The 27,267-nt window shown below is 43.1% G+C and overlaps 3 protein-coding genes across 9 annotated transcripts in view; 2 read left to right on the top strand and 1 right to left on the bottom strand.

Annotated features, from left to right (window-relative positions):
* LOC119033946 (signal-induced proliferation-associated 1-like protein 2) overlaps nt 1–14,245 on the bottom strand; it is a 90,291-nt gene extending 76,046 nt beyond the window's left edge. For all 6 annotated transcript variants that reach the window (XM_037124576.1, XM_037124574.1, XM_037124577.1 and 3 more), the window contains exon 1: nt 13,596–14,245. The gene's annotated coding sequence lies outside the window, so the exon portion shown is untranslated. The remainder of the gene's footprint in view (nt 1–13,595) is intronic.
* Nucleotides 14,246–14,390: 145 nt separating this feature from the next.
* On the top strand, nt 14,391–17,174 carry map10 (microtubule associated protein 10). The gene has a single exon (XM_037124580.1). It carries the CDS (start codon nt 14,520–14,522, stop codon nt 17,001–17,003), a length of 2,484 nt encoding a protein of 827 aa, XP_036980475.1. The 5' UTR covers nt 14,391–14,519; the 3' UTR covers nt 17,004–17,174.
* An 861-nt stretch (nt 17,175–18,035) lies between these two features.
* ntpcr (nucleoside-triphosphatase, cancer-related) lies at nt 18,036–21,608 on the top strand. 2 transcript variants are annotated; one of them, XM_037124582.1, is made up of 5 exons: nt 18,036–18,180; nt 18,670–18,832; nt 18,923–19,025; nt 20,065–20,274; nt 20,852–21,608. In XM_037124582.1, exons 1-5 carry the CDS (start codon nt 18,147–18,149, stop codon nt 20,927–20,929), a joined length of 588 nt encoding a protein of 195 aa, XP_036980477.1. In that variant the 5' UTR covers nt 18,036–18,146; the 3' UTR covers nt 20,930–21,608. The 2 variants fall into 2 exon arrangements, with proteins under 2 accessions (XP_036980477.1, XP_036980476.1); XM_037124581.1 differs by having other exon boundaries at nt 18,158–18,300.
* Nucleotides 21,609–27,267: the final 5,659 nt, after the last annotated feature.

A 27,267-nucleotide genomic window follows, 5' to 3' on the forward strand; every position in this document is an offset into this window, starting at 1 on the left:
TCAGATCATTGTACAGGATCTAGATACCAAAATAACAACAACAACAACAACAAGTAGTGAAGTGCAGGCCATCTGGAGCATATGTTCCTGTGCAGCTACTTCCTCCTGTAATTAATGAAGTCCTCCAAAGGGAACAGTCTGATTAAGTGAAAAGTTTTCTTATTCTCCACAGGCCTTGTTTTCAGGGCTCGGAGAGAAATGGCTCCGGCAGAATTCCTGAGAACTAGGCGGCCCTGGTTTGTCATGCAGCTGGCATCTCTTTTTATGGAGTCACTTTCAAAGCTTTTCCCCCTACAAGTGGCATCAAAAACATCTGTTCCCAGGGCAGCCACCCACATGAGAGATCGCCCAGTCCTGGCCTGGTAGGATGGCCTTCAGATGTAGGCAACATGCAGAAGTGCATGTAAAACCCCAGACAGCCGCATAGTGACAGTTAAGACAACAACTTAAGTCACAAAGTGGAGAGCAGAGAGGGAGGAAAAGACAAATAGAGAATGAAAAGGCTGTACTGAAAGGTAAACATGGCTCAAAAGAAGAATGAAAGGAGGGAGAAAACCCTAATACAAACAGGTTATAGTGGAGGAGGACGAGCGCAACAACTAGTACTTCTGAGTGAATGTCCTGGCCATACTGAAGGATGCGCAGTGGTACAAGACCACTTTGACCTCCATTCTGTTAGAAGTATCCCTGGTAATGCCTGATGAAGTAGCAGCAGCACAGCTACTGTATTTTAAGGCTGCTGTGTCCAGAGATGCCTTAAATGTGCACTCTGACAGTGCTCCGAGCAGTGTAAAACACTGTGCATCATTAAGGGAAGTGTGTGTAAGTACTGTCCACAGCCCTGTAAAGAGACCGCTGGTGGGGAGAGAGTGGATGGAGGGAGGCGATGGGAAATGGTCCGAGTTATTTCCATTCCCTCAGCCCGTTTATGGAAACATTATGGGAGCAAGGTTCGGTTCTCACGGAGGAGGAAAAGATTCGGGAAGGAAGAGTGAGAGAAAAGTGAAGGAGGGAGAGAGGGAGTGAGGGAGAGAAGAAGGAGGAGGGACTGGGGAAATGCTGCTTTTAGCTATTTTCTCTGGAAAAGACCTTGCTCTGTGTGCGTCCTTCATTGTGTGGTTCTCCCCCTGGCAAAGGCCACAAAAGCCTCCATTTATCTATCCTGAGCATCTAGCCTTATTGAGAGAAGACCCTGAAAGGCAGGCAGCCATCACGTGTGCCAGAGTGACATGGCTCTTCCCTTGTTAACACTTTAGACTTGCACCCAGAGTGCACCCGGCACAATCTCCACCTGAATGAGGGATTACTCCTGCCGACGAGCGGACGAAAAAAGAAATAGTACATCTGTTCTATATATTTGCATTTCTTTGGTTGAATCACAATGCACCACTTGACTCGATGGAAAGCGAACATTCTCAGTCAGGCGTGAGAAACCCACCCCATCAATGAGGCCTTTTTCCACCCTTTGGTTTCTTTAACCAGGGTAACAGCACATCACAAGGAGCAGCCTGCACAAAACACAATCTGTCAACTCGGAGGCAGACGGGGGCCAGTTTATTCACGATTCGCCCTCATCAGTTTCTATTTACTCAGTGTTCTCGGCAGTAGAAAGGGGACCAAGTGCAATTTTAGGACATCGCAATGTGCGCTATTCAGCAATCTGCAGCTCTAATTGCAGTGCGAGAGGAATTTTCTACATCTCTTGCATTGAGGCACAACAGCTGCAGCTGGCATGGCATGTGGTGGGTGTGTTTAAGGGAGGTGTGGCGACTAAAAGGGTGTCAAAGTCTAACCTCCCGCTGAGAGCCACCCACACACGCGAGCACCTACGCATAAACACGCACAAAATGCGCACAGGGTTACACCCACATGTTCACAATCACACTGTCTGCTTCTGTCTCCGTGTAAAGATTAATGATGTTAATGACATACCGAAGCATCGGGGGAAATTCAGCGCATCGAAATTTTGCTTCCCTCTCTGCTGCCACTCATCAGCACTTCCTTGATCTCACTGATTTAGAGAGGAGTCAGCTGGCTTGAAGGGAAAACACACACACACATGCACACAGCACAAGCATCCCATTCCTCCAGTCAGCTGGCCATCATCATCATCCCCTGCTACATATCTGCGGAGGCACGCACACACCACTGTTCATGAACCATTAAAAAGTGTGTAGAGAGGACAAATGGATACGAATGCTCTCCTTTTTGCCTCCATATCTCCACTCTAGTCTTGTTCCCACCTCCTCAAACCACCCTCCTACCATCCCCCTTCCTGAATGCTAAATGGGGAAAAAGTGTCCAGGGAGATGAATGTTGATGAATTCATTCCTTCCACCAGGAGCAAGTGCACTGATCCGACCTGGCATGAGGGCCCCCAGTGATCGAGTGAACTTTGACCTCCAGAACTGATCGAGGCCAATGATCTGATGAAGTGCTCTTATGAAAGGGGGGGGAAGGGGCTGTGCAAAAAGAGGGGGTTGGGTGAGTAAAACGTCCCAACAGTCATAAGGAGTATTGTTGTATTGCATATTGCAGCATTTCCTCAGGAACCTCAGTCCACTGGCATTAATATTTATGTAATTCAGCATGACACAGAAAGAGCTGGAGTTAGATCTCTGAATGCACTTCTGCCTCAGTCAAGCAGAGATCAGGCACAAGATGAATAATGTGCGCAGGAAGGTGTCTGTCCTTAATCACAGAGTCGGCCAGACTTTACAAGCGAATACCAACTAAGCACCGATTTCCTTATTCCTCACTTCCTTATCTCTAAACTGCAGCTGGCTCTGAAGAATGTCACCAAGATGGCAGCATTTAGGGAAATCACCAGGCACTAGCAGCTGTACAACATGCACTCTGGGTCACCAACCAGCAGAATCAAGAGGAAAGTGTTGCTTTAAGAGCCAAGACGGCACATAAAAACATTTTTATTTTTAACGTTTTTATTGCATTGGTCTATTTAGAGATTTGGGGCTATATGGCTTCCTTGTCTTCTTTCAGACTGGTGGGAAGAAACAAGTCTAAATACACGTTTAGGTGTTTATTTTCATTCAGATTCTTGTGATATAATGTCTATGCTTTATGTTGGAGAAATATTTACCGAAGTTAGCATGCTATCCAGCTAACCCCGGCTCTTTGGTCCAGAGCTCCTGTGCTAGCAGTGTTAACAATAATTCTCTCTGAGCTCCCAGTTCGAACTGCTCGCTGGACTGCTAACTGGGCAAATTAGCTAATGGCAGCTACTATAAGCAGCAGTAAGGGTATCACTAGAGTAACTGAGTGTAACTTTGCCAGGTGGCAAATTCTTACATGATACATTTAATGATGGTAATCAACTGGGGAAGTTTCAATATCTATTTTGACCGTTTTCACATGCATTGAATTTTTTTAGCCTTAAAATGTACGTACGAGCCAGCAATCTCCACTTCAGTAGCACTTACATATAACAAACTTTCTACTTTTATTCCTGTCTATATTCAGAAAGTGTTTATTGTGAAATGTCCTCATATATCATTCCTACCCTAACTTATACCTCATTTTATTCTTAGATACATGGCAAAAATCAAATTCAATCTATTAGTTTTTGCAGATTAAAGTCTGAATAAGAGCATTAGCTCAACACGCCAATAAACTGCGCTTAAGGGAGCTACAGTGTGCAGACCGTTTTTTCATGTTTTCATCAATATGTTTTTGTTTGTTTTTTTACAATTTTCACCTGTGGTGTCTGAGGTAGACTGCTGACACAGTTATATCCAGCAGGGTTTGGTAAGGTGAAAGACTCCTACAGGCTGTTGCTACAAATACGATCTTAGTCAGTTTGCCTGGTTAATAAGACAGACAAAGAGTCCTTCAGCAGTTTGTCATGTAATGTGTGCGTCTGATCTTGAAATGCCACCTCAGAAATATTAAATTATTTGAATTCTCACCATCGTCCCAAAAGAGAAAGCTCAGACAGTAATGCTGTTCAATACTAAATCAATAACAACCACAGACCTCCTGTATGGGACCCCCTGGGGCAAAATCCTATGAACCAGAGGCTCAGTGTGTCTTTTTCAGCATCTATGGCGAGACAATGTTTGCAAACCCATAATATTCCACATTGTAAACCTAGCCATGGGCATGTTTTGTTGATTATGCAGTGCAACAAAAAAACACTGAGGTGGCAAAGCAATGAATGGTGCAGCAGCAGCAATCCATGAAGTCAACAAACAGAGGAGCTGGGACTGACCAGGGAACAGGCTCTGTTTGAGCAGAGGGACATGCAAGATATCTCCTCGGGGAGCCTGGACTGCCTTTCAGCGAAAATGAAACAAAATGACAGGAAACAATTAACCTAGACTCATTTGTCTATTTACACTCCCCCAGAAGAAGTCAAATGTCACCACCTGAGAGAGAGGATCTTCGTGTGTGACCTGATGAGAATCTGTGTGTGTTTACATGCACTTAACTAACCTGATTATTGTCGGCTTTCTGCTTTAACCTGATTTATTTTAGAGTTAGAGAAATTGTTTCCTCCAAGGGAAGGGGGGGCTGGGAAAATCTGGTCAGGAAACCAGGATTTCCTCTGGAGAAAGAACTAAACTTATAACTTAAAGTAAGTGTACTATAAGTTATTATATTATAAAGCAAATCCATCAGCAAGTTAACTTTGACCCCTGACCTTTTGTGTTTGTGTGCTCCACCTAAACACAGATTATCTTGTGACAGACGGGAACAGTGTAATTATACAGCTGCTCCTGTGGTTAGATATACAGCACCTGGCTGTGTATCCAGCAGTTGTGTGTTGGTTGTGTTTTGGCTTGAGCCCACACAGCTCAGTGCTGAACTGTATGTGGCCCTACAGGCCTGTTTACATTTCGGAGAGGTTCCGAGGGCTTCCAGTAAACACCGCCTGAGGAAAGGTAAGCACTGAATGAACACACAGTGTTGCTGCTAGGCATTGTAAAAATTAATTGCACAGAGACCTCTTGTTGGGATCCTAACATAGTGTCTGGGTTTGCCTGCCCATGTTATGTAATCTCCTTTCCCCTCACTCCTTCTTCTTTTAAGGCAGTAAACCCATATAAAGGCGAGCATTCAGTGTCAAATGAGCTGCCCCTCCAGCTCTGGATCCCACAGCGTCCCACCCCCTGTGGCTACCCTCCAAACATCCACAGAAGCTTTCAATACACTTGAGTGGAGGGGAGGAGGGGAGCAGTTGATTTCCTCCACATTGACAGTGCGATTACAGGAGCAAGGGAAAAAAAAAAAAAATCAGGCCACTGTCACTCCGGATCATTATCCTCTGTCAACAGCCTTTACAAATCACATAAAACGAAGGCTAGTCAAAATGATGTCGCATAGAAAGAGGAAAAGCAAAAACAAGCTAGATGGAATATACTACTCTAGCTTGGAATTAGCTCTGCTTGGCTGAGCCGGTGCTCCTTAAACACATCATACCACTGCTGCAGCAGCCCCGAGTACAAGAAAAGGCCAGGCCGACTGCCAGCCCCTGCACCGTTCAGCTCCTCTCCACTTTAGCCTCCTTTTCCACTTTGTGTTAAAGGGTTTCCCATACACACCAGTAAATCCAGTATCTCAGGGTTGTCTAAATTAGTCACAGACTACTGTGTCTTTGCTAACAGCGAGTCAGAGGAACAGGCCACAGGCAACATCATGCACAGACATTTTTGTGCTTCAGTAAGTGGATACAAAGACGTGCATAGTACAATCTGAACTGAACAACAAGAGACAAATATTTATATTTCACGGATATCGAAAGGAAGTTTAATGTTTAATTTAACCAGATGACGCTTTAGAAACTGTGAAAATCCTCTTGGAAATAAAATCAGCAACACTTCAGATTTTGTCTCAGACACTTAAAGCTGCTGTCAAACGAAAGAGTAACACAATCGGAATAATGCATTGAATGACACCACTTTGAAACACACACCAAAAACAAAGCTGAGAATGGCCAAAGGTTTGTTATTGTAGTTCTGGGATTCCCAGTATAAACCATATATATTCACTTCACTTAAGTCATTATCATCTGATTAATGAGTCAGCGGGAACACAAACAAGAATAACTTCCCGATAAGTTTCGTCAGCGCTTTTAAAAACACAATGACAAACCACAGACCATGACTAGACTGTCTCATTTGTCTCATGTCAGACGGCTGACAACATAAAAGGAGCCAACACGAAACAGACACTTTCTCACAATTGATAAAAAGGGTTGTTTAGGAGAAGGTTCCTTCCTGTAAAAAGACTGATAGAAACTTGTACATTCTGGTCAGTACTGTACAGAACAACACAAGCACAGACGAGTAAATTCAGTGGTTTCATTACTATATTATTTACATCTTACGCACATACTCCTTAAGGACACTGCCTAACATACTACAGTGTAATATCTATTAAAGGGATCCTGCAGGTCATTAAGCTTAAATTGAATTTCAATGCAACCCCATGCTTGACAACAGTGTGGAGGTACTGCAGAGCGCTGGTGAGGTTAAGTGAAGGGTACTGGCTCCAGCAGCAGTGCCTCAATGACTCACACATACAGTAACACACACAGACACACGCACACACACACTAAAGCTGAGCACTTTATGGCACATCTGTCATGGCTCTGCTCCATTTGACTTGTTAATTATAATCAACCTCTATCAGAAACAAGTCAGCGCACTTTTACGCTTCAAAACAGCTCATCCGATGGCTATTTGCTCCTTGACTTACCCAGGGTCAATTTGACAGTCAAGGGCGCAGATGTATGCACGGGGGGCTTCATGTAGTATTGGCCTATATTTGGCCTAACTACAGTTCCCATATAGTGTACTTTTGAGGCTAAAATTTCATTGATATATAATAAAAACAAATAATCCAGGAAAAAAACATTAACTGTAAAATACATCCATCCTGTCAAACCACCAAACTCAACTCTATTTAGTTGAAGTCGAAATGTCTGAGTTCCAAGATAAAAATTTCAACATGAAAGTGCCCTGAAGCTTGACTCATAATCCAGGGTAGCTGCTCCAACAGTAAATAGAAGCTGTTGAATTCAGAGTACATTAGCACATCTGTCTGTTTAGCGTCTCATTAAATAAGTTGTAGACTGATTAAAAAAAAACAAAAGTACTGTTTTGTTTATACCTACAGAGCAGGCATAACTATGTCTTCCTGGAGGTGTGCGTCTTGGTTTTCCGACTTGCTCAACTGGAATGTGGTCAACTCTGGTGTGACTTCTTTTCTAGCTACAACTTCAGCGGTAAGTAACTCAGTAGCGCAGCACTGTTAGCGGGCAACTGCATGATATATGTATCTAATACTGGTCATTTTAAATATCCATACTGTACACCATTCCCAAAGTGGTGTTCACTGAAAGACAGAGTCCACAGAGGCTGTAATGGCATGCAGTCTGGACTGGCTGGATCACCCACACCCAGTCATGTCTGCCACTTCAGACAGGCCCTTTCTTTTTCGCTACAGTAGGAAGGAGGTATGCACACCAGCGCTAAACCAAATCCCTTCTTATCTCCCATTGGAGGCTGGCTGAGACCGCAGAGGTCAGCTGTCCTGATTGTCTGGGCCCGCTCAGGGGAACACAGACCGAGTTAACCCCATGGGTCAGGACTGGTCCTTGGACTCTGTGGCAATCGGGTTAATGACTGGCCAGCGCTCATTCTCTCCATTGTGGCCCAGTGACAGACACGTAGACAAAACATGTAAGGAGGGTCAGCAACTTTCGATGGCCTTTTCCCCAACATTCCTGATATGGACACTAATGAGTCCCCGAGGGAACACTGGGTGAAGACATAATTTATCTTGGCAAGACACATTTTCCTATATGCTTGACTATAGAAAATCCATAATGCATGAACATGATGGTATTTTGGAGTGACACTGTTAAATGACTTGGTGAAACAAAGACCGATCCTGTGGTATTTGCACTTTGTCATGACAGGAGAACAAATGGCTAAATAAAACTATTGTGTGTCCACACCAGGAACTGGATTATTATTTTTTCCAAGCAAAAATGTCATTAGTATTAAATGTAAGGATTTGCTGGTTTACATTGTCATGTATGATGGGAAATGACGAGTCTTTGGATTTTGGACTGTTTTTGGACAAAATAAGCAACTTGAAGATGAACATTTTTGGCTGTGGGAAATTATGATTAGCATTTTTCACAATTTCTTGTCATTTTATGGTCTACATTAGTTGTGAAAAAATGGCAGATTGATCAATAATGAAAATAATTAGTTGCAGCCCTAACAGGACAATGACTAATGGATTTACGCCAAACCCTGAAGGTTTTATTATTAAACTTGATCAAGCAAAGACCAAAGATGACTAAATTGGAAAATCACTGGTAATGTGACAATGGCAGTCCTTCTTTATACACTGAGATGACCCAAATTTCACCATTGTGTGTCTGAAGATCAAAGAGATTATCTAGAGGATTAATGATTTTCTTTCATCTGTCAACAAAAACATCTCACAGTTACATCTATGTTGTGTGTGTGGAGGCTACATCTGTAAGCCACTGCCATACAGTTAAGACCATATGTAGCTTTGTCCGTAAGTCCTGTGTGCTTGACACAGCTTATATAGAAAACCATGTGGGGTTTCAAAAGGTCATCGTTAAAAAGGTCCAGGCTCTACACAAGTTATATAATTCTATTGTAATGACCAGTGACACAGTAGTTACATCTAATGCACTGCCACAAAAGGGCTTTAAAATAGCTGTTATGCAGTTACAAGGACATGTAGTGTACATCATCTGTGGCTCTGGCTGAAGTTTTCAGATCCTTCGTCTTGTCCATGATTGTTCTAGTTATGCATGAGTGAGCAGTGACAGCAGAGTTGGTCGTCAAACCCATATTTCCCCACATCCCACTTCCTCTTCAGTCCTTCGGCATCTCTCGGCTATGTGTCATCAGAGGTTGACGGGGTCTTTACCAGCCGTGTCGCGATCAGTATTTGACTTCTGTCACTATACCATCTGCTCCATGCAGCAGCTTCCCCTCCAGCCATCACGCTGCTTTTTCACTCAAATATGCCTGGTACCATAGAAAACCACGGACAAGGGTAGGAAATTACAGATCAGAGCAGATACAACAGGTATAAGACCCATAGGAAAGGCTGCTGGAGCAGCAGCTACTGTACCCGTGACACAAGATAATCATGAACATTCGCAGATCCATTTCCCTGTGGTATAATGCAAATCCTCTACGTAAAATGCCTCTAAATGACAAGCATTACATCCGACAGCACAGCATCACTCTGCTTCTAATCTACTGTATCTACTACAGGGCTTAACCACATCAGTGCAGTCAGATTAACATACATCTTCTAGACACAAACAAATAAACAAGCAAAGTGGCATACGAGGGCACCAATCCACATATGTCCTCAGAAATACGCCACGGGCCACAACATCTCATTTGTGCGTTTCACATAATATTGTGCTGTGAAGGGCTGCTGGCATCTTCTTGCCGTGTTTCCCTGGAATGGATGCTGACACACGCCAGCGCCCGAACAAGCTGTTCAACAAGCCGTCTTAATGCTATTACGCTGATTACACATGAGTAGTCGAACAATGTGCAGTGCAGACAAAAGCAGTGAATGACCCTAAAAGAACCCAACATGATGACCTTAGAGCAATTTAACATACTACAGGGTACTCTGACTGGTTATGAAACAGCCTCAATTTAATATTCATGCCTCTTTATGACCTACATAAGCAAACAACACCATCAGCGAGAGGACTGGCTATTTCTATGAAGTTATTATAGTTAAACTGAATGCCTGGCAGGCAACCTGTCGGGCAACCAAGTCTGATTCAGACTTATCTGGGTTAGATAAATCACAAAATTAAAGCGCAGACTGCTGAGGATGTACCGGGTCTCACTGCCTGAGGAAACAAGCTGCTGTGTAGTCTGTTGGTATGACACTAAAACAAAGTTTTCTTTGTTTCAACATCGTCATATTAAAAAAAGGTATTAATCTGACATAGCCACGAATATCTACTCTACCTCACTGCCATACATCCAGCAAACAGCTGTTTAACATAGAACACTACTGTTAACAAATATGTTGCATCCTTCTTTCACTCACACATGCTGGCCTGACTGAGGACTTTAAACATGAGGCAGTGGTTCTCATATCACTCGTGTCCGCAGGGGCTGCCAGGACCTACAAAAGACAACTTTCCTTGTAGTTGCTTTTACGCCAATGATACGACTAAAACTCAATGTCTAGAGCTTGAAAGAAAATTAATTGCCAGCTCGTTTGACGATGGATTAATTCTTCCAGGCAATTTCTGGTTCCTGCTTCTTAAATGTAAGGATTTGCTGCAATTCTTTGTCATATATCACAGTACATGAAGAGCATTTGGGTTTGGGATGGTTGTTTGGACAATGAAGCAATTTTTTTCCGCCACGGTTTTGTGACATTTTATGGACTAAATGATTGTCGATCATTTCCACAACTGATTGTGAAAATAATCGGCGGATCAATCTGTACTGAAACTAACTGTTAGTTGAAGCCCTCCTGATGTACTCATGTCCTTGTCCGTACTGTACACAGTATGAACCTTGCTCAGGTTTAGGGTTCCAGTAAACCGCCCAGATCTATCACAAACAGACTTGTGGTGGAACACAGGATCAATTTATAAAATAAATTAATAAAATTAAATAAAAAACATCAACCAAATGACAGCATCTGTACTTTCCCTGACAGTGATGAGTGGGCTCAAATCCTTCCATAAATCCAGACTGCAATCAAAACAAAGGCTGACAAAGAGAAGGAGAGAAAATCTGGCTCTCACAACAGGAGCAGGCAGCATGTGATCCCCTGTCTGCTGGTTGGTTGGTTCTAAAGCAACAGGATTTGGTTGGGAGGCCTACTGTGACTCCTGGCCAGCCAGCCAGCCAGCCAGCCAGCCCAAACCAGCCCAGGTTTCCTGATCCTCATCACATGCATGGGGTCTGGGATCTGTTGGAGAGGGGGGTGCCACATGGTTTGGCATGCTTCTGTGGTACAATAAGGAGAAATGCATCACCTCTAACAAATGTGGTCTGAATGTAGGCCCTTCGGTAGTTTTTGTTCCTTCTTCTGTTCTCTAAATCGTGACTAGTCAGCACACCAGCAGTAGAGAGCCGTGGGAACAGGCAAAAACAAGGGGAAAGAACAGGACACAGTGTCAGGCGCACTGGGGAAGTGGTGTAACAAGACTGGAATCAGCTGCTGCTGTTAAGTAATTTCCCAAACCTACAGAACGCCCCCAAACAGTGTGTGTTACGGTAATATCTTCACAGCCAATTTCTGTTCCACAAGCACAACATAAGAGCTGTAACTCTAGTGGGGCGTCTCCAAACCAACTAGGCCAGAAGACATCCCGGCCAGCTCTGAAACGATAACAACTGGATGTGGCCTGTGGGCATGTCACAGGAAGCCAATCCTCTGCCAATCCTGACAGGTGCCTTATTGTTCAGCTGAGCACACATTGTGCACATAACTTTATTCTGAAAGACATCTATCGAGCTCAATTACCCATTGTCTGGTTAGCCATGCAGAGGACGCGGATAGAAATAGATGAGGGCATACTTCTTCTTCAGGGCCCTCTCTTTGCCCTATTGATGGCAGAACGCAACAGCTCTCTATTCAAACTAAGATTCAAAGACTTTCCCCTGTTACTGTCATTATCATGGCTGCTGAATAGGTCTCCATCTAGGAGAGCCCTGTTGGCAGGGGGTGAGATGTGGTACCTAGACAGCCTCATTTTCATCAACATTAAGATCTTGTCTTCATCTTTCATCTATCTGAAAAACAAAACCGACCTTCCTTTAAAGCAATAAAAACACAGCGTTTCAAACAAAAAACTCATCAACATAGGAATCAAATGAAAAACTAAATTAAAGATGACAAAGGTTATGTATTGACGGCAGCTGCATAATGAGGAAAGGACTGGATCCAAAATCGATTGTAAAACAGGTTGACTAACAGAAATACTTGCAGAATGACAGGGAGAATGAGCAGATTAATGGGGTTGTTATTCGCTTTTGTGCACAATGATAGCAACTTATTCACCCATCACTGCAGACATCTTTATGTCCATTCAGGAGAGTGGTCACTTGTAAAATTGCCTCCCTGATGTGCAGAGCTATGACAGCTGGAGTTCAGCCAAGCATTTTCTGTCATTAAAAGGAAAATATGTTAAATGTTAATACCGGGGCCATCAACATACTGGAGCAATGTTAAAACACTCCCGCGCCTACTTAGTTCAGATCAGCCCCATGGAAAACTAATCTTTCCCAGACATAAAACCCTGTGAAAAATAATGGTGTCTTATTGATTTTAATGCTCCAGAAGCAAAGAAGTCGTTACGCTTGCTCTATTCAGATGGGAGCTGCGAAGCCATGAGGATATAAATCCACAGCTCTGGAAATTAAACAATGGAAAGTTACATTCACACTCAAGAGCACCTAGTTGTTGTGTCTGCAGTGAGCCACCAGCAGAGGACCATTTGTTTTCCCTTTTATTGGGACGTTGGTTATTGTGGAGGCTTAACTTCCTGCAGGAAGACAGCAAAGGATATGGTGCTGGAAGACAAACAACATTTCACTTGTTTACGCTCCCAGAGGGGTATACAGTACACAGTATGTTGAATAGGCCACAGGAGCAAAGCAAGATTGCACATGCTGTGCACAAGCAGACTGTCTGCCTTTATTTATGGAGAATCTAAACAACTCTCATGTAAGGGGAAGTAGCTCTTTTGTCTGAGAGGCTCTCTACTGCTGTAAACCGCAAATAAGCAGATAATGAACCAGCACAGCAGAGTTGGGTGATTTCCTTTCCTTTCAACATCACTTACATAAATAAAAAACAAAACCTTTTTTTTAAGAGTGTACCAGAATCATTAAACATCTGAACATGGCCTCTCAGATGATAGCTGTGGGCTTTACCCACGGTAGACATGTGAGGGCTTTATTATTACCCATGACCAGTTAGACAATGATGCCTTTATCGCCCCCCACCGTTTTCATGAAAGCACTCCACTGAACAATTTCATTCAAAAATATTCTTTATGCAAATCCAGTCCAATAACCACCACCCAGGACACGCGCGCGCGCGCACACACACACACACACATCCCCGAAAACATGACGTCAAGGTGTAATATCATTACATGTTTTTTTCTTTAATCAAAGTGACAAAATGGGGTCTGACTAATGAATGAGAATGCAAAATTGGGTCGATTTCACATTGAGTTTGGTGCGTGTGTGAGGCCAACACGCTCCTCAGTTCATAAACAAACAACGTGTTTCAAGTAGGAGCCAAGCAGCAGCGTCGCTCGCTGCACTTCATGAGCAGACACAAGTACGGGGCTATAGATAGCTCCGCTGCTGAAACATCATATCCTCCAGCTCGCCTATGCTTGACCTCTCGACTCGCAAACTAACTTCACCCATTGTGTTCACTATCGCTGAGCTCGTACGCCTTTTCGCTCACTCTCGCTGTGTGGCAGCAGCTCCTCACTTCTCTCAGTCCTACTTTTTTGACTTTGTTAGTCGGCTCGGAGGGAGAAAAGAAAAGCAACGCACGGGTCTTACCTTTAAATGCGAGCGGTGTCCTGTCCAGTTGTTTGCGAAGGTTGTTAATGCTTTCAGTTATCCTTTAAAAAAAGAAGAGGGTAAAAGCCAGTTGAAGCTGCGGTGGTCCGTCTCACATCTCGCTCTGTCAGTCTCAGCCTCCGGACTGAAGGAGCGCAGACCATAGCGATATCCATCCAGCACCTACCTCCGTGATGACAACACGCAGGGAGACAGACTCCGCCCACCCGACGCTCGGAGAAAACTCTCTGCTGTTCACTCCTGTCCACCCTGTCACATTATTATCACATATCTAAGACAGCCTGACAGATATATCCCGCCGACAGAATAAAAGTAAATTAATGGAGCATGCTATGTAAATAAATCAGGAGAGTCCTCGTTGCCATCCATTCACCACCGGACTATTTTATTGTATACGCCCAGTAAGCCCTACAGTGGCACCATCTGGTGAACTGGAGAAAAGTTATTCACACAGACTGTACCTGAATAAATTATCGTCGCTGTCTCCATCTGACCTGTGCTTGTAATGTGTCGTGTTTCCGTGTATGTGATGGATATATCGCAGGTAAGTAGTTGATGATGTTTTCAGGCATTTTTGCTTTGTCTTCGTCTTAAATTCCTTCATTCGCATTTGTAAACCTCCACAATTACAATCATTTACGAATGCGAACGGCATCTCACCCTTTTCGTGTGAAACTAGACAAAGAGAAAGCAGTGTTATCTATATCAAATTCAATTTTAAATCAATGTTATAAATAACGACGTCTGAAACTACATTTCCCATGTATCCCGGGGCCATGCGTGACGCTGAATGCTCGCGACAGTGTTTTGTTTCCATGGAGCCCACAGAAGCTAAAAGCTCGAGTGTGCGGATTAGCTAACAGCTAGTAAGCTGGTATCTTTTGTGGTGTCGCAGCTTGCAAGATGTCGGGACGAGAAAAATGCGATAACCTCGAGACTCTGTTTTCATTTGAGCTCTTGGTGGAGTGTATTAGAATCGAGAAAGGAAGTAAAGTGTCCGACGAGCTGGCTGTCGGCGTGCGGCTGCTGGATTTTCCAACGCTGCTCATTTATCAGCCTCAGCAGGACAGTGAAAGCACCAGCCAACAAGGACCAGATGGGAGGAATCAGCAAAGGGAATACACCTTTAACAGGGGCAAGTCCTGCTTCTTCAAAATGAACCTGAGCTCACTGCACACCCAGCTATCTAACAGCCCTCTCTACGCCATGGTACTGGATGTGAAAGAAGAAATTCCCAAATTAGTTGGGACGTCACTTGTGTCCCTGGCTACAGCGATGGGCAGGATCAGGCAGGATGTGACTGAGCGTGGCGCCTCTGCTTCCTCGTCTCATGGTGAAAGAGGCCTCGTTGTTTTGAGCAACCTCATGGGGGACAGAATTGGATCCATTTCACTGAGTTACAAGCTGCTGAGTCTGGGAGTAAATTTACTACCACATATCACAGACAGCAGGGGTCTTAAAGGCACCAGTGTACACAAAGAACAACATGTACAAGAAAACATAATCACAGAGTTATCGTCTCCTCGCTGTGGGGATGTCAGCGCACCCACACAGGACAAGTCTGATGTTGGCATCCAAAACAACAAACCATCGAATGATGGTACCTTGATGAATGAGGATGAACGGGAAAATGGTGTTTGTGTCGACTTGCAGGCTGAACAGAAGCCAACGAGCCGAAGACATCGGCCACTCAAAGAAGCTGAAAACAGTTTTGAAGAAGATGTGACTACATTCTGTCCGCCGCATCTCTTCTACAGTAATTCTGCAGAAGAAAGACGCAAAGATGAGGGAGGGGAGTGCAAATTACTCAATCTAGACTCTGAGGCTCATTTTACATTTCATTTTGAAGACACGTACTCAGAGGAGGAGTTTGAAAACGAAACTGAAGATACAAGTTCTCCAACGATCCTCCAGAGAGGAAGGCATGATGTGAACACGCCAAGAAACCGAGAAGCAAGTGGGCCGAATCCAAACGTCCTCGGGGAAGCTTTGCAACAGTTGCCTCTACTGAATGCTCTTCTTGTTGAGCTGTCACAGTTGAATCACCCGAACCCACAACAGCCGTTGTCTATTCATCCCAACCTAGCTTGGATTTACAGGCCTGCTTCCACAGAGCATTCAGCACAAAAGGCAGAAACTAAATCATTGCAGAAAACCAGACAGGGGACTAACCGTTTGCATCCCCCTAGAAACTGTTCGACACCAGTAATTAGGCCTGCATCTGCGAAAGTGAAAGGCAAACAAGAGGAGACGAGTAGAGGCCCCAGAACGTCTGCGAGGAAGAAGCTTGTATATGGAACAACTAAAACATTTAATCTAAGGCTAAAGCAAGTATCTCCACTTCGAGTGAAACGTCGAGAGTGCATGGATTTAATAGACAATGAAACGCAGTCAAGTATGGCCAAAGACAGGACAAAGGCAAGTAATAAGATCACAAAGTCGAGCAGAAGAAAAACGGCATTAAACCAGAGCTCCAGTCTAAATGAAAATGTTGAGACAATGATCCAAGGCATCACAGTGGATTCTGCACTACAAGGAACAATCACACTAAAACAGAAAAACCTGCATGGGAGGGTTAATGGTGAACAAGACAGACACTCCTCAAGAATGTCAGAGAAATCTTCCCTTTCTGAAAGAAGCTTGAAGTGTGTTCACATCCCCTGTGTGGATGTCCCCCCAAACAAAGACGAGAACAAGCATCACGGTGAATCAAGTCAATCACAGTCTGAATCTGACAGGCACACAGACAAAATTGAATCTTCAAGAAGCAGCAGAAACAGCAGCCCCAAATCATACTTTTCAGACTCCAGTGGGGAAGAAAACGAGGAGGCAGACTACGCTGATGACTTTAACAGTCTCGAACCCAGCGATGCCTACTCTCCTGACCCCACGAGTAGCCCCAAGCCCTCCAGAGCCAAGACTCCGAGGTCTCCCGTCCGCCTCGACTTGGACGACTCTGAATCTGGCTTCCAAAGTCAGTTCCAGAGGAGAGGCGTCGTCCCTGTGCCCGTCAAGGCCCCCAGCTCTCCTCAGCGTGCTCTGAGGGGCACGCACGTCATCAGACCTCGGACCCACGTCTCAGCCCTCAGCTTTTCCTCCGATGATGCTGCTTCCTCGCAAACTACATGCTCAAGAAAACAGATGCCAGAGGGTGGTGGAGTGGAGAGGAGCTCTGGCGCTGACAGCTTTATATCATCCAGAGGTCAAAGGAGCGAGTCGACCAGGAACAGCGGCCCAGTTCGAGGATTTTCTGCAGATTCGATATCGTCCTTTGAACCGCAGGAGGCAGAAGAACTGGAGGATGAGCTCAGGCCTTTGGATTTCAGAAAGGAGTATCAGCATATCTCCAAGCTGGTGGCCAACAAACTCCCTGGTTACACTATGTAGAATATAGTTCCACGCTATGGTAACATCAGTTCTACACTATTTCCCTTAACAGAGTGAAATGGATGAATAGTAGTATTACACTGTACATATGGAGCAAATGCATATATTTTAATGCAATTGCAAAAGTGTTTCTTTCAGTGATGAATAAAGTCAAGCTTTCTATGGAAATTATGTGATCACTTTACCGTCACTCACCTAATATCAGGTTGCTGTACATTTGCATAAAGTGTTGAACCACGGCTCTTTTAGTAACACGTTAGAGGATGTAAAATCTCTCAGCACGCACCAGTTATGCAAATCATTACATTTTATAAGCTCTTGTTTCCAGCAGAGTTGTCACAAGCTGAAAATCTCCCAGAGCTCAGAGGGCAGCTCCTGATTTCAGTGTATTTCCTTTAAATACCGCCTGCTACTTTGCATTTGCCCTGTTGGATTATTTGATAGGCAAAACAGAGGCGGTTATTATGGTCACTGCACGAGCAGTGCTGAGGGTTCACTTAGCAGTTTTTGGTTTTAGGTGGAACAACTGAACCACTCATTTGCAGTGGTGGAAGATTATTATTATTGAGTCCTCTGGTTAAAGGTGTACTATGGAGTTTTGGGGAAGATTTTTTATTCGGCAGAGAAAAGACAAAAAACTCTGTCTCTGTTCATGACTGAATAGACAAACATTAACTCGCAGTTCTCATTTTTTATTTTTACCTCATTAATATCATATATACTAAAATTCTGAGTTTGAACGTCTTCTCCAAAACGACATAGTGGCCCTCCAACTGTGAGTACATTTTAAATGCAGGAGTTTTCGTGTTTGTACAGTGTTTGTGCTCCTTTCACTTTTACTAATTTGAAAAGTAGGAGTTGTTTTACCATCACACAACAGTGTCTGGTTTATACAACCCCTGCTGATTCTTTACCCAAATATCTTAAGGTTCTAAATAAAAACTTGTTAAGACGATGTCTCACCGTTCAAATCTGTGTCGAATTTGCTCGTTAACTAAACAATATCCTCGAGAAATGACCTAATATATGCAGTCTTTGACAAAAATCGTGCTGTGAGTTCTGGTGCCTACCGCGCATGCGTCAACTCGCTGTGTACGGAAGAGCCGCAGCAGCGTGCTGTGCGGCGGAGCGGTGGAAAGAGAAATGTTCAAGCACGTTTTTCTGACAGGACCTCCAGGTAACACACAACACTAAATGTATGTCGGTGCTTTTGAAGGTCAAGCAGCTGTGAATCCAGTGCAGTCAGTCAGCTTTGTTAACCCAGAGACCCAGTCAGTGGACGAAAGCTTCGACTCTGGTAAAAGTTAGCTTGTTGTAGCTATTGTTATCCTGTATAATATCGAATTACTGTGAACGTTTTATGCTAACATGGTATGAGTGCTAATCCTTCAAGTTCTGACAAAGATTAAAGAGACGTCCATACAAACAGTTTCATTTGAAATGTTTTATTAAAAGATGTGTAGCCACTATCACACACTGAATATTCCAAAGATATATTGTTGTAACTTTATAGTAGAATGGGAACATTGATTAAGAAGTAAGAATGGCAACATCACGAATATGTGGAGGAAACATGTCCCAACATGTAACAGTTTTAACATTTCTGAAACCTAATTTGATATTCTGACACTGCAAGTGTTTTATAATGTCTTATTTTTGCCTACAGGTGTTGGAAAAACCACCCTGGTCCAGAGGGCCTGTGAAGCTCTAGTATCATCAGGAGTGGGAGTGGAAGGTTTTTACACAGAGGAGGTCAGGGAGGGAGGCCGGAGAGTTGGCTTTGATGTTGTCACGGTGACAGGAGAGCGGGGCCACCTGTCCAGAATCAGGTAGCAGGGTTGTCATCCTATCCAAGTCAAACTATGTCCTCACTTGTGTCATTCTGTTTTTAGTAACTTTCACCTTCCTTTAACCTGCAGAGATGTTGCCGGTTCGTCTCACAGCAGACGTGAATACACAGTTGGGCAGTATGTGGTTGACTTGCCTTCGTTTGAAAACCTGGCCCTCCCCCTCTTCAGAAATGTAAGACAGCTCAAGCTTTTTAAAATCATCAATAGATCACAGTGAGCAAAACACTCCCTCTTCTTCCCCTTACTTTACAAATCATCAAACCTTTGATTTTCTCAGAATTGATGGAATAATTGGAAGCTTGCAAACGCATAAATTCCAGAGTGACATTTTTAGTGTTTGTGGTGCCGTCTGGCTGTCACTGACCGTGATTAATCCGGCATGTAAAGTGAGCCTGGAGTGACGCCTACACATGCGCTGTAAAGGAAGGTGTCTGTGCCTTGGCGGCACATATTCCACTTTCATCTCGCTTAAAGCATCTCTGTAATCACTGCTGATCACCCGCTGCGTTTTTCATGCGTCACAAGCATGAGATTTAAACACACGAGACATTAACATGATGAGCTTTCCCCACATGATAGATTAGCCATGTTGCCACAGATGAAACTTGTTTGATCTTTTTTATCAATAACTGTCCAAACTGAAATGGTTTCCCTTTTTTTTCTAAATTGTAATTAACATAAAGCAGACCTATTTTTGTGAGCATTTATAGCACTTTTTCTCTTCTGAATCTATTAATGTTTAGTCAGTAAAATGTAAATAAAAATGCTCATCCCAATTTCCAAGAGCTCAAATTGATATCTTTAAAGGTCTTGGAGACAAGCTGTTTTCAGAAGAAAATGAGGGCCATAAAACACTATTTGATGCCAAATAGGTGGCAGGATGCACCAAATATACACAGAAAACGGAATAAAATTGTGTTGTCCTTAAATGTGTGGTTGTTTACAAAGTTAGTTTTGTTCCTTCTTCTGGTTAAAATTTCCCAAAAACTACATAGTGCACCTTTTAAATTGCCTTTTTTTTCCACCAACCAACAGCCAAAACCCAATGACTTTTCATTTACTATCATAGGTGACAGAGAAAAATAGCAGTTCCTTGCATTTAAGAAGCTAGAACTAACACATGCTTGACATCCTTGCTTGTATAATAAACAAGTAACATAATGAATGAATAACAGACTAATAGTCGCAGCTCTAACATTTGTCTTCTCCAGGTAGGGTCAGCAGATGGGGGCGGCAGGAAGGTGTTTGTCATTGACGAGATTGGCAAAATGGAGCTCTTCAGCCAGTCGTTCATCAGGTCGGTGAGACAGACTTTAGACAGCTCCTCCTGCACCATACTGGGCACCATCCCCATCCCAAAGGGTAAACCACTGGGTCTCGTGGAAGAGGTGCGAGGCAGGAGAGATGTCAAGGTCTTCACGGTGAGTAGCAATCCAAGCACCAGCACAGCCTCTGAGGTGGACAAAATAGATATTTAGGTCAGTTCAAGACCAACAATAGCTTTAGGGCAGTGTTTACACTGTATCCACTTGGTCTTAGGAGGTCAGTCAGTCTGCTCACTAACGCAGAAGTGGCATGCCCTGCATTATCCCTCTCCTATAGCGGGATTAACTCTAAATCATGCGTGACTGATTCACCAACAAAGGGTGGTCTCAAATGTCAAAAGAATTTATCACGGAAGACTCAGTTATGGATATTGTCATGCAAAATATCTGCAGTAGTTATTAGTGGGGTTATGGTGGAATACAAACATTGTCATCAACGCATGATTTGTTGTTTTTTACTCATGAGACAGTCGATCAGAGATTAGGTGTTTACAACATGTGGTTGGATAATCTCAAAGTGGACACTGGTATTCTCTGAGGCTAAGCTCTTTGATCCAGACCAACAGGGCAGGACTTGTACCACAGCTACCATGCCATGTCATCTTTTTTTATTTATCTGCAGACAATAATAGATTAAAAATTATAATATTTCCTTATTTCTTCTCCCACTTAGGTGTCAAAGGAAAACAGAAATAATCTCCTGCAAGACATTATAGCTGCACTGCAAAATTGTCTGAAGCAAACATCCTAACATGGAGATTCAGAGCCACTAAATTGGAGAAACCCTGCAGTTCGTGTGTGTTTTAGTGCTGACAGCAAGTTTTATTTGTGTCAGTGCATATGCAGCACACAGACAGACTGTTGAGTGGATCCATGCACGCTACGTATCAAGGTTGTGACCTAACCTGAAGGGCAAGCTGAGCCGCTGGAGGAGTTAGTGTGTCACATGCATGTATTTATATACACTGTTCATTTTTTTTTCTTCACATACAGCCTTAAAATGGATTGCATGCTGAATAATTGATTGTGAGATGGAAGAGAGCAGGGGAATTGTTCAGTTAGTGTGTCAATACCTTGTGCTCTCAGAGTCAAATGCTGCTAGTCTGAAACAGCTCTTTTATGTTTTTTATTGAGCTGCTGGTTTTAGATTTTAGAAACTAAAAAAAACTCCAGCTGGCATTTCATTAATTTGTTCTTGAGGTTAAGTTGTGGTATCTTCTTTTATAAAGGGGCAAACAAAGCAGTGCCCCTATTTATTCCCTTGGTAGGTTGCTATGTGAGCCTCCCTTGGGCTTGTCTTGTCAACCTGAGGATGCGCTCATTGAAAATCAATCAATATTTAACAGTGCAGCCATGTCCAATGCTTTCATGGTTTATTCATCCACCTGAATGAACATACAAATAGAAAAATAAACAGCCTTTCAGCGAGGCGATTGTTTTCCTCTGGTATTCATTTCGTATTTTTAAAGATGGAAACTGTGCATGTGTTGAGGCGTTACAAATGTTATCAGGCCGATTGATAAGCTTCATTCACGCTCTCAAATTCATAAATGCACATAAATATGCCTCACCGTAATTACGGGAATTTCATGATCAATCCTGGGAGGTGATGGAATTCCTATCTGTGTGCAGTCAGATTACATTGAAGGATAGATTGCTTCATATGGGATTTTTGAGGGGTCAGAGTGTATTCATGAAGGATTTATTGCAGCGGTAGCTCAGGAGTCTCTGACATGTCAAACAGTTAATTGAATATGCCACATTAATTCTTTTAGCCTGATTTGCATTTATTTTAGACGAAATGGTTGTTTTCTTATTAATCTAAGTTTATTAGGAATAGATGAAGAAGGTCTTGAGGGAGTAAAGTAGCTCAAGAACATTCAAGGTTTATGAGTTTGTTTGATAGTTGAGATCAAACCTGCTCCAAGTGGAATTTCACAGACTCTGCGTGAGCGCTGAAGTCTGGCAGTTGTATCAAGGTTTTTAATAGAAACCCTCTGGCAAAGATATTTGTTTCAACACCAAAGCGTCTTCAGGTCATTTCAAAGTGAACATCCATGGAAGGTTTTTTTGGCTTGTTTTTTAGTACTGCTTGTATAACTGATGTAACCTGTCAGGTTGGCTGCAGAGAGAGCTGCCAGCTGTGATCTGCGTCAGACATGCTGCTGCGCCAGCATCTGTTCGGTGGCCACCACCGACGTACCTCTGGATCAACTGGCCCTGACAGTCGCTGAAATGGCTTCAAAGTCAACATTGCGACGGTCGTATTTTTGAGCTAACATGAAAATGTGACGTTGGATTGTTATTGTAGGCACAGACTAAACCGGCAATTACAGTTGATGGTTTGGTTCATGGTAGGACAAGCCAAGCTGCTGAAGGGGCTGGCTCAGCTGATTGGAAGGTGATCGTCAGCACCCTGCAGCAGGGTAGCAGATGGGTTATGTAACAGTGACAAAGACCTTGCCAATTTTAGTAAAGGGCGTGTGTGCGCTTGCGTGCATGGTTGCATTTGATATGATGTAATTAAACATACTCTTCATACTGTAATATTAGGGGGATAACATTAACTGTAGTAATTCCCACATGGAGGTAGGCCTACTTCTGCAGTTGCCTGGGTGTATGTGGAAAGATTGTGGAGTAGCTCAGATAATTTAGGAAAAAATACAAAATCACACACTTGATTTGTTATATTCATTAATGTTAAAATATAACTGTGGGTCAGAAATAAATTGTTAAAATTTCTGAAAGTATTGGATACATTGACAGCTAAAAGTTTACATCTTAGTAAAACGGCTAAAAAATGGATAAAGAGTTCAAATAGTGTAAATTGATAAATGGTTACGACGTAGCTAAAAGTAATGGATATGTGGCGAATGTTGATGAAATGTAGCCAAAATAAATGAATAAAAAGCTAAAATAGATAGCTACAAGTAAAGATAATCAGCAATAACGTAGCTAAAATAACATGACTAAATACTAAACCAAGAAATGGCTTAAAGTTAGCTAAAAGAAATGGCTTAAAGCGAAAAGTTATAGATAAATGGCTAAAAAATGGAAAAAAAAAACCCAACAGAAAAATGGTTAAATGTGAAAGTGGATGGATATGTTGCTAAAACATGGCTAAAGGTAACACATAAATGGCTACAACACAGCTAGAATAGATGCCTAATAGCTAAAACATAGTTTAAGATTACAGCCAACTGGCTAAAACATCAAACTAATGGATAAATTGCTACAATGTGGCTATTAGCCAGATTTCAGTATCATGATGTGTACGAAATGTTGCATATAATCATAACAATATTTGATACAGTGACAAAGAATTCAAAGCCACTGATAGAAACTCTCTCCATTACTCTTTTCATGGTGATGCTCTCCCGCTTGCTGTCTTACATTGTGAACATTGCGGGTTATGTTAATATACATAACCATTGTGCAGCTGTAACAATTGGATACACCATCAGAGGACTTGAATGTGTTGATGCGTCCTAAGCAGGAGGGGCGTTGCGTGAACCTCCATATAGACGAGCTTGAGTGAATATGAAGTGAATTAATATCCATATCACAGCGATGCATTCCCACCATATCTGTGGGACAGATGTCTACGTGGCACCCTGTACCCTTTATCCCTCCGCACATGCACGACACAGAAATGCAAGGAGCTTACCGGCAATGCAGGACAAAAGGGAGCTTGCTGCTGGGGAGAAGGGTGGTGCAGGGCTGGTGGGGTGCTGGAGCTTAGATGAGGAAATTTCTCTCCGGTTATTGCACTTTGTGGTACCAGCCCAGGAGGCACGATGACAGCTGCAGAGGGTGGACATATTATGATGTATTGTCCGAGAAGCCCTTGGCCAAAATGCCAAACACAGCTGATGAAAATCTGACATATTGTTCAGAGGCCATGTGGGAGATACACAAAAGCCCGCTCCATCTTTCCCAAAGCCAGACCTCAGATTTCACTGTTTATTTCCCAGGATGACTGTATGATTTATTGAAAGACGTGGCGCTAAAGCTTCTTAGCATCTGTGATGTCAGATTTGTCAGTGCCAAAGCCTGTGCATGGTAAGTACTTAGCAATACCCCCTTAAATCAAAGTATTTCTCAGCTTGTACCAGTGAGTTCTCAGTTTCTCCAACAAGGCTCAGTGTGGCTCACAGGCATTGTGATTTCAGATATGTTCCCTGAAAGCTGTGATTGAGCTTTAATTCTCCTCATTGTGCTAATGGAGGTGACCAGGGTCCGCTGGTCATGACAGGTAGGCAGTTAATGTCAAACGGGATCTGAAGGCTGTGGAAATTAAGCCATTTGATCCGGGTTCCTAACCACTGTTCCATCCTCCTGCCCACCGCCGATGATTCCTAAACCGCTCTTCCCATTACATCACTCTCATGGGCTCCCCAGGGCTGCTGGAGGCAGACAGTGTTGGGTTTCAAAGCCTGTGTCCGGGACACTAGCACACCCCTCCCTAAGCCCACCTTTTGGGAAAGAATCAAAGACACATGAAAATGAAAGTAAAGAAGGACAAATCTTTGTTTTATCACAATAAATGTCTTCCTCCTCTTCCTGTATTAATAGACTGTATTCATTTCCAAATATCGCTCCTGTTTTTGATCTCATGGCTTGGCTTATAAACAAACAAGCAGCCGCTAACATCTGTTGAAATCTGGGATGTGTAAAAAAAAAAAGTGATGCATCCTTCCAGCGACATGAGGACCATTTCCCATCAGCAGTAGGGGGAGGGGCGGAGGCCTGAGGACATCCCTCTCCTGTTACACTATCTCAATGACTTCTTGTGATCTCCGGGTCCCTTTGAATGACTGCGGTCACCCCTGTGACTCACTCCTCTCACTCGGCTGGATAACAAAACCCGGACTTTACCTCACCTTGGGAGGATAATATACGTTGGCTGTTATTGTGGGCTGGACAGGGGAAATGTAGCGACCAAAGTGTGGAGAAATGCGTGGGTGTTGTGTTTTGTGGTACACAGCTCCATCGCCCCGCCACATAATCCAGCAGGAAGCGTTCAGATTGTGGTGACACACACACACACAAAGTAAGTGTATCATCATCTATGCAGGGAGGGGTTGAACCCCCCTCCACCCAGAGCTGTGAAGGAAGCAGTAGCTGTCAGCAGATGATATGGGGGTCAAAGGGCGCAGAGAGGACACAAAGATCGGGGTCGCGGCGGTCAATCGATCGATTGGTGCTAGGTCCCTCGGGGCCGCAAAGGGTGCGGCTGTCATTCCAAACTTGACAGAGAGGAAAACGACACAAGAGCTGTCTTTATTGCGGAGGGGAAGCCCTAAATGTTTGTGCTCCATGCATATCAAGTAAATAGGCGCCACATGTGCAAGCAGCAACTATGTGATTTACCAATTATATCCTGGATGTCACTGTAGATTATTAACTTGTCTGTCGTAGAGCGTGTTAATAGCATATTGATTATTACAGCGGCATTGGACGTGACTCATGTGGGGGACCTTGTAGATAAACCAAACAAATGTGGGGTATATTTTACATTTCTGTGAGCTGTGGTTGAGTCATGCAGCATTCAGCTCTATAGCGTCTCAATAATGATTCACAGATTGCTGACCTGCCATGATTAATGCCTCCGCTGGATGCCTTTGACAAATTTCTCACCACAAACGCAGAGCTGTGCGAGATGTTTCCATTCCATACGCTGCTGTAGCTGCTCTGTGCATGTGTGTATGCGCATATACATGCCAAGACCACACTGTGACTTCTGGCAGGGCTGTGTGCACTGAAAGGTGGTGAAGGGAGCTGTGCCAAAACTCAGTGCTTCATCTGTCTTTGTTTTGTTTTTGTTTGTTTTTTTTTAACATCTGTGACAGTGCTACTCTAAAGTGTGTTTATGATGTGTACATTACACTGAGAACAGCGCAGGTCAGCATGAATATAGTGTGATCTGAAGATGCGTTGCACTCTGCGTGTTATTATTCCATCATTCCATCCACCAACGGACTTTTTCATCCGCTTCCATTGATGATACAGCGGCTGACACTTGAGCTGTTGAAGGTGCATATTATTCAACCAGCTCTGGCGCTTCAACTGGGATTTCAATTGCTTTCACCTTCCACAGTTCAACCAACAACTCAACAGCTTTCGTGATACTTCAAACAATGACGGTTCAACTACTTTCCGAGATTGTGTACAAGCCGACATGTCAACTGCGTACCAGGCTTGAACTTGAAATGAAAAATGTTAAGAGTTCCTTCTGTTGGCGTGGACTGTGACCTTTTTTAACTTTCAAGACCTTTCACATGTACATGAATCTGTATAAAGCACTAGAGGAAAGGAAAAACAGAAGAACACAATGGGTCTCCTTTACATTTATTTAGAGATTATACCAGAGATCAAATGAACATTTGTTGCCAGCAATTTGCAGCGTAAATGTGCTGTAAAATCAATGGATTTAGTGCTTTTCTTTGCCAGTTTTGACAGTAAATGGCTGTTGATAAGACAAAAGAGGCACTTTGAAATCTTTGTGCTCTAGGAAACTGAGCTTTTTCACATATTTGTGCCATTTTACAAGCTAAACAACTAATCTGTATATAAAGAGAACAATCTGCAGATTGATCAGTAATGAAGATCAATATTAGCTGCTGCCTCGATAACACCACCTGATTTGAACTTTTTCTTTTTTTTTTACACTTATTTCAATCCATGACACTGTTTTACCCTTCAACAGCTTGAAAGACATTCTATGAAACATTTCAGCATTTAAATGCTTATTAACAATTTGGCCATCGTTCTATATTTTGTTGAGCTATGTACTTGTTTTATCAATGATGTTTCCAACTATGCTAAAAACCAGAGAAGACAATCCTTCTGTTCAAGATAACCTTGTTTTCTGTTTTGTCACTGGTTGCTGTAACTTCAGTACAGAGTCAGAGAGGGAGGAAGTAGGCAAACTTTGAAAAAAAAAAAACACAACTAAAGCAAAACTTGAACATTTTGCATTGTTGGTGATAACTGTGCCAGATAGATGGTCATTGCTAGGGCAGACAACTGCTCCCATGATCCTATGCTACTTACATCTTTTGTTTTCTTGCGATTGAGACACCACTG

The sequence above is a fragment of the Acanthopagrus latus genome, chromosome 15, assembly GCF_904848185.1.
Source record: "Acanthopagrus latus isolate v.2019 chromosome 15, fAcaLat1.1, whole genome shotgun sequence".
NCBI classification, from domain to species: domain Eukaryota; kingdom Metazoa; phylum Chordata; class Actinopteri; order Spariformes; family Sparidae; genus Acanthopagrus; species Acanthopagrus latus.